General features: G+C 43.6%; 1 protein-coding gene across 5 annotated transcripts in view; it reads right to left on the bottom strand.

Moving 5' to 3' along the window:
- Positions 1-7,935, bottom strand: part of Esr1 (estrogen receptor 1) — a 364,727-nt gene that overhangs the window by 125,792 nt on the left and 231,000 nt on the right. For all 5 annotated transcript variants that reach the window (XM_055616067.1, XM_055616066.1, XM_055616068.1 and 2 more), the window contains one exon: positions 5,878-6,213. In XM_055616067.1, the coding sequence (XP_055472042.1) occupies positions 5,878-6,213 (336 nt within the window). The remainder of the gene's footprint in view (positions 1-5,877; positions 6,214-7,935) is intronic.

Genomic DNA, 7,935 nt, shown 5'->3' with positions numbered 1-7,935 from the left:
TCCTGCTGGTGGTGGCAGTGTCTTGTTTTTGCTTTGAGACAGGATCTTATTCTTCTTATTCCAGACTGCCCTTACTGTGTACCCTGGGCTGGCCGTCCTTCTGCCCCAGCCTCCTGGATGCTGGAATTACAGGTGTGAAGAATCACATCCAGCTTCCAGCTTCTGTATGCCAATTGCTTCTTCTATGTGTTGTTTTATTTTATTCACTTAAAAGCAGAGTAGAGGATGAGCCTCTGCAGTAGATCAATTTTCCAAAGTGTGGAAAGGCCCAAGTTCAATGCCCAGCAACACCAACAAAAATAAACAAACAAAATAAAACACAAACTCGGCTAATATACTTTCTATTCATTTCCTAGGCTGCAACATAAAATACCCAAAACAGCAGCTTTTGAAACAGAAGTATGTTGTCTTGGTTCTAGAGGCAAGGCTTTCTAGTTAGCTTTATTAGTGAGATACAGCTTGGAGGCATCTTAGAAGAAAGGCTCGATTAAGGAATTGCCCAGGTCAGGTTAGTGTCTGGCTATGTCTGTCCCGGCTTGTCTGATTAATTGATGTAGGAGGGCCCAGCCCACTACGGAACAGGGACCATTCCCTGGGCAGGTAGTACCCTGTGTGTGTGTGTGTGTGTGTGTGTGTGTGTGTGTGTGTGTGTGTGTGCCAGCAAGCAGTCTTCCTCCACAGTTTCTGCCTTCAAGTTTCTGCCCTGACTTCCTTCCATGATGGCCTGACCAGGAAGTGTAAGCCTAATAAATCCTTTCTTCCCCTAAGCTGCTTTTGTCACTAGAACACTAGAGATTCAAGATCAAAATGCTGGCAGGACCACACTCGCTGAAGCTTTTAGGTTAGAGTTCATACATGCTTCTTCTAGCTCCCAGTATCCATTACTGAACTTCAGTGATCCTTGGCTTATAACGAGGACATGTCAGCTGTCCAGTTCACAAGTTCAATCAAGAAGAAAGTTGGGTGTGATGGCTACCTTCCTATCTTCTCCTTGTGCACATGCACACACACAGACACACAGACACACACACACACACAGACACACAGACACACACACACACACACAGACACACACAGACACACACACACACACACACACACACACAGGTCTAAGTCAGTGCCCAATTGCCCTTTTACTAGTTGTCTTCTACTGCAGACCATGTGTGTGAGCTCACTGGAAGCTCTCAGCTTCTGTTAGACTCTGCTTCTAGGTAAGATCAGTCTGAGATGTGAGGAGCTGGCCCTCACATGTGTGCTTTTGAGAGAATACAATTCCACACACTTTAAGAGTAACATCTGTTTATGCACTTACACCGTTAGTAGATGCCCAGCTTCTTTGGAAATGGCAACGCTGTAACCAACAATCCTGGAAATGTGGCCAGGGGGCACCCAGAACCCCCAACTCTGGTACACAGACATCAGGTTCTAGGGCCACCCAGGCTCCTCAACACTGGAGTGTGTGGCAAAGGGTCCCCCAGGGTCATTCTCCACACTCTCAACACGAGAAAGGCATCTTCCAAAGCCTTCAGGTACCTGGTCCCGAAATGTCTGTCAGGGTTAGAGCTGGACATGAAACATAGGCCGGCCAAGTAGCTGATTTCCTCGTGGCTTACTTTGGACTTCCACGGGAGCAGTAGAGAGCTGGGCTGGACTGATCAGGAAGTTAGGTGAGCAGTGCAGAGTACTGTGCCAGGGGTGAGGTGATCCTGTCCTGATCCTGGGGATCTCCACATAAAAACAAACAGTTCCACATTCTAGACAAGTCTTACCCTTAACAATGGCATCTGACATCTCTCCAGGATGTCACCCATCCTTCCGTGCCATGCTCTGTTTAACCATTTCATAGTGTGGTAGAGCCCCGCGACAGCCTGAGGTTAGGGTCTGCCGCTCTGATCTTAACTGGCAACAGACACTGAGGGATCACAAAGGAACCTCCTAGAATAGAAAGTGCTGCTCACTCTTGATCCTGGCTGGGGGGGGGGGGGTGAGCCCTCTCCCTTCCCTCTTGTCCCTACCTGCCTTCATTTCCAGTCACACTCATTTGAATACATCTCATCTGTGGACAGACAATTGACCCCTGGGAGAGTTTTGGGGGCTCATGTCTGTACACTCCTCAACATCCTTTGACCCTTTCAAAAAGATAGGGTGGAAACTGAGTCTCAGTGCGGTAGCTACCCATAGCTCCGGAGATGTTATAACAGAAGGTAGACTCTGAAGAGATAAAAGAAAATCATCACAGCCTAGAGAGCTGCCCTGGTTAATGCGACAACGGAGTACTCCAAGGGCTCAGATTTTTTTCAGATTGGAAGGTTCCAAAGTCACCTTTTACCTCTTCCTGTGTTTCCAGATTTCTGTGAATGACACTGTTGAGTGTTAGGGCCAGGGAACTGTTCACTAGAATTATGGGGAGACTTGAGAACCAGAAGTCCTGAGTTGTGGGGTGGTTTAGACAACCACACTCACTGGGAGGTGACACAGAAACTGCTGAACAACTGCACATGAGGCCTAAAGCAGACCTGTCCCAAGCAAGACTTAAACCAGAAAGACACCAATCGGCACGCTAACATGGAAAAGGGAAATTTCACTCACAGGGATCCCACCCTAGAGTAAGAACTGTAGGCCATTATGAAATGCTGAGAGCCAAAGAAACAGTCTTCCCCAGGATGGAGCTCCCCAACTGTTTGTCCAGTACCAAGTGCTCAGCCCTGAAGTTATATTTCTATAGGTGACATTATACAGTCTAAGCAGGTGGTACTTACATATATAGGAGTAGGTAGATGGGTAGGTAAATAGATAGATAGGTAAATTGATTGATTGATTGATTTAAGAGAAATTAAATGAAAAGGGCTATGAATTTGAAAGAGAGAATAGGGTAAAGAGAAGAGTTGAGTGAGGAAAGGGTAGGGAAAATAATATAAACATTTACATTTCAAAAAATAGTTTTTAAAAGTCTTCTGCAGCACTGGAAAGGTAGATGTTCTCATTCTTGTCACAGCTGATCTTCGTACATGTCAAAGGGAAACATTAATTCTGTATAGTCATCTTTTCCAAGTACCTTGTGAGTTAGAATTGATGACTGTGCTTACATCTCATTTTTCATATCCTCACTTCTTAATTCCTACATACCAAGTCAGAAAATAGGGCCAAATAATGAGACAAAGGAAAATCCAATTTTATTCACCAAAGCTTGAGAACCCTAACAATACTTGGTTGGGGAAATATTAAATAACCCAAAGCACTGACTATACTTTTTAAAAATCCACTCCTCAGTGTGAAGCGTGTTCCAGCTGCTACACTGGTAGTCACTCTTTCCCCTTCTGACTTCCTTATTCAAATATTTCCTTTGTCTCCTTTTGTGTATATTTTCAAATTATTTTTGAGGTTATAATACAATTACATCATTGCTCCTCCTGTGCTTGCTTCCTTCAGACCTCCCTATGTTCCTCCCCGCTCTCTTTCAAATTCCTATCACATCGCTGATTCCACAGTGCCTTCCCTGCTATTGTTCTTCCTAACGATGTTTCTCATTCCCTCTTTGAAACTACTATTATTATTCTCGAATTATCACTTCATAAATGTGACATTGCCTATACCAGCTCTTTAGGATAAACTATCTCTTTAAATGACAGATGGTAGTGAGTATTATAAACTTTTTTGAAATACAACTTTTTCTGCAAACTTCCACAGTTATCTTCCTAGTTCCTCCTGAAGGCTTTTGATCTGCTCTTTTTTTTCCCATCCCTTTTAAATCAATGGATATTTTGATTCTGTTTCCCCAGACAAGTAGGCTTTTGACCTACAATAGCTTCATTTCAATGGCACACAGACACACATGCGCGCGCGCACACACACACACACACACACACACACACACACAGCCTTGTGTCACTTGATGACAGTGCTATATCAGTGAACTGTCCCTGAGTGGATCTGTTAGTCTCCACAAATTAACCCACCTAACATGGACCATGGCATCACTGATGCGTGCCCTCCCTCTGACCTACAGACCCACCATCACTGACACGGCCTGTCGCTGAGCAAAATGTTCTTACGTGGCGCGTGACTGTACATAATTGCACATTGCTTTTATAATTCTTTTTTTCCTGAAGGACCACTCAACAAAATATAGCAGACCCAAAAATTTTTGACCCTTTGGATTAACACATAGAAATCTGAAAGTAGGTTTGCTAGATGTTTTATTACCACACGTGTCTAATTCTGAGTTTAACAATGAAACATCTAAACATGGACACAGTATCTTCCTAACCTTGACTTCTGCTCCATTTTAATCCCAAATTGAGGTTAGTTTGATGAATCGTTTTTATCATTGAGTCATCTATTTGACCTTATTCAGGCTGAAGCAGGAAGAGTCCAGGGCCTGCCTGGGCTACACAGCAAGTCCCTGGCTTCAAGCAACAACAATAACAACAAAATAGCAATTATAAAATGTTGAGAGGGGACTCTACAGATAAAAAAGAGAAATAGGTGCTTGAGCTCAGCAAATACTCATAGTTCAGCTCTGGAACTAGTATTGTAGGATCTCATAGGGGATATGTTTACAGGATAACAAAAACTTAACAGCAACCAAGAATTGGCTCTTGGGGCTATGACCATTAAATCATTTCAGTTTTCTTTTATCTCCAAGTATAAAACAAGGCAAAAGCAGACATAAAGTTCAAGGAAAAAGAAACATATAGCCCCACATAACTCCAATCCCAAGGAATTTGTATCTACCTCACAAAACAAGAATTTTTGCTTGACCAACAGAATTATCTTCAAAACTTAATGTTTTTCGACCAGTCTTACTTTTTCATATACTCTGATCTCTCCTACCCAAACCACCTAGAAATGTGCCCTGAGGTAAGACTGGCTCATTGAACTGCTGGCTCCCTTCTCAAAGCACAACACATTTACAGGTGAATTTATGCACACACAAGGAGAAACCCACATCAACTCAGACTATGTGAGTGACTCTCTGAAGGCCCAAAACTCCTCATGAATTTTAGTTTTATAACAGAAAGAAAACATATCTCACATGTCATAGAACATGACTTCAGATCTATTGAAACACATGGAGAAAAAGCTTTATTTAAATCCCCCATTGACTTGATCTATAAGCCAGAAAAGTGAGTCCATCCCTGTTTGCCTCAGCAACGCATCTCTATATGAAATCCATTAGTCCGAGCCCTGGACAGTCTTGTTTCTAGAGTTCTCCTCCTTACTCAAGAAGTCAAGAGCTGTAGAAGCAGCACTTGAGAGACAAATCGGAGGAGTGGAGTGTCACTTGTGCTTCTGGATCTTTCTGGAAGATGCTGGGATGCTGCTTGAATTTGTTTTCCTACTGTATTTCCCTTTCTCTGGACATGCAATGCTGAAAGCAAGCTGAATAAATAATTGGCATTCCACAAACACACCCACTTTTAGCCTTTTAGTGTACAACAATATTTCACGAAGAGATTATTTATGGAAAAAAATTGGTTCTTATAGAAGTGTTTTGAATGATTGTCTTAGAAATAAAAAAAAAAATGTAGATTCCAGAGCATTAAGTACTTTTAATATGTGATGTCTGCATGACAAAACATATGTGTGTGTGATATGTAGTGCCCATTCTGGGTCTTTTCAACAAAGAAGACTGGCCAAAGATAGTGTGTCCAAGGTTTTATTCATCTGGGTGTTTATTTTTAAAGGCTATTTTCTAGGTTTCAAGAATAATATGGCGAGTTAATATTGACAATTGGCAAATCCTAATGTAGCCTTGTCGCTAACCACATACCACACTACTATTTCTCCCCCTCCCCCTCCCCCACCCCAGGCATCCCAGCCGATCGTTGAGAAATTATTCACTGTTGATGTGGAAGTAGAGGTTCGCATCCTTACCTGGCACTCTCTTTGCCCAGTTGATCATATGAACCAGCTCCCTGTCTGCAAGGTTGGTCAATAAGCCCATCATCGAAGCTTCACTTAAGGGTCTGGAAGGATCATATTCAGAATAGATTAAGGGCGGCTCAGCGTCCAACAAGGCACTGACCATCTGGTCAGCTGTCAAGGACAAGGCGGGGCTGTTCTTCTTCGTGTGCTTAATCACGAGAGGGCTTGGCCAAAGGTTGGCGGCCCTCATGTCTCCAGAAGGCCCCATCTCATTTCTGCCTTCCAAGTCATCTCTCTGGCGCTTGTGTTTTAGGATTCGCCCTCCTCGTCGGTCTTTCCGTATCCCTGGAAATGCAGGAAGATAAAGAACAAATTCGATTATTTTTGTCTTCTGCAAACTTCAATATAAATACTATCTTCAAAGGTCCTTTATCTTATTAAAATAAATATGTAGGGAACATGCAAAGTTGCAAGTGTTAAATAACTTTCTCTGCAAATGAAAAGGGGCACAGCATTGATTTGTGGCATTTGCGGGTATTCATGGGATAAATATTGTCAACATGACAAACTGCAAGTCACTTATCTTATCTAATATGAAGAGGTGTGAAAAGGCCTGAAAATTTAACAATGGGATTTTATGAGCCAGTAGCAGTCTCTTACATACTAGTAATTGTATGTCTGTGTGTGCATGTGTTCATGCTTGTAAGGATCCATAAACTGAACAAATACTCTCCCCCCCCCCCAAAAAAAAAAAAATAGAGGCCACAAAAGTGCCCGTTAACTGTAGAATGAATAAAGAAAACGTGTTACATATGCACCACACAATAGGATTCAGCCATAAAAAGGAGCGATCGTCTGTCATTTGCAGCAAACCGGGTGGGGCCGGAAGATGGTATCCGCCGGAAGCTACTCATGTGCAGTGCATGTAGTCAACCCAGACCCTGAGAGCAGGATGGACATGCCAAGAGGCCAGGGAGAGCGACATGAAAGAAGCGTGGAGTAAGTCTGGCCACACTGCATTTTCAGTCACACAGGAGAAATGAACTCCAGTGTTCTGTCAAACGCTGCGGTGACCAGATAATAGTAACCTATGTGTATTCAAAAGAAGCTAAAACATATTAATCATCAGTCCAGAGAAGTGATCAGTCTGTGAGGAAACTGAGATGCTTGCGCTGGTGCGAATATTACACTATTTGTTGAAAGAGGACATTGTTCTTGTTGTGTGTGTGTGGGGGGGGGTGTTTGGAGGAATGTTAATTCAGAACATAGCTGCTCTGGCAAAGGACTGCACAAAGACCCTCTAGGTCTGTGTGATCCTGAGGGAATATAGGCAAGCCTTTAATCTCAGGAGACAGAAGCAAGCAGATCTGACTTCAAGGCCAGCCTGGTATAGAACAAGCTTCTTTTTTAATTAATTTATTTTTATTAATTATAATTTATTCATTTTGTATCCCAGCTGTAGCCCCCCTCCCTCATCCCCTCCCAACCCCATCTTCCCTTCCTCTTCTCCTCCCATGCTCTTCCCCCAGTCCATGATAGGAGAGGTCCTCCACCCCTTCCATCTGACCCTAGCCTATCAGGTCTCATCAGGACTGTCCTATGTAAAGCTGCTCCCCCCTCGGGGGAGGTGGTCAAAGAGCCAGCCCCTGAATTCATGTCAGAGACAGTCCGTTTCCCTTACTAGGGAACCCACTTGGACACTGAGCTGCCATGGGCTACATCTGTGCAGGGGTTCTAGGTTATCTCCATGCATGGCCCTGGTTGGAGTATCAGTCTCAGAAAAGACCCCTGTGCGAGAAGTTTTGCTCCTGTTGCTCTCCTTGTGGAGCTCCTGTCCACTCCAGGTCTTTCTTCTCCTCCTTCTTTCATAAGATTCCCTGCACTCTGCCCAAAGTTTGGCTAAGAGTCTTAGCATCTGCTTTAATACCCTGCTGGGAAGAGTCTTTCCGAGGCCCTCTGTGGTAGGCTCCTGTCCTGTTTCCTGTTTTCTCTCTCTTCCATCCCATTTGCCTTTCTTAGTGAGGCTTGATCATCTTACCCAGAGTCCTCTTTCTTGCTTAGCTTCTT

The sequence above is a fragment of the Psammomys obesus genome, unplaced genomic scaffold (assembly GCF_907164565.1).
Source record: "Psammomys obesus unplaced genomic scaffold, mPsaObe1.curated_primary_1811, whole genome shotgun sequence".
NCBI lineage: Eukaryota > Metazoa > Chordata > Mammalia > Rodentia > Muridae > Psammomys > Psammomys obesus.
This window is presented reverse-complemented; position numbering and strand designations above follow the sequence as displayed.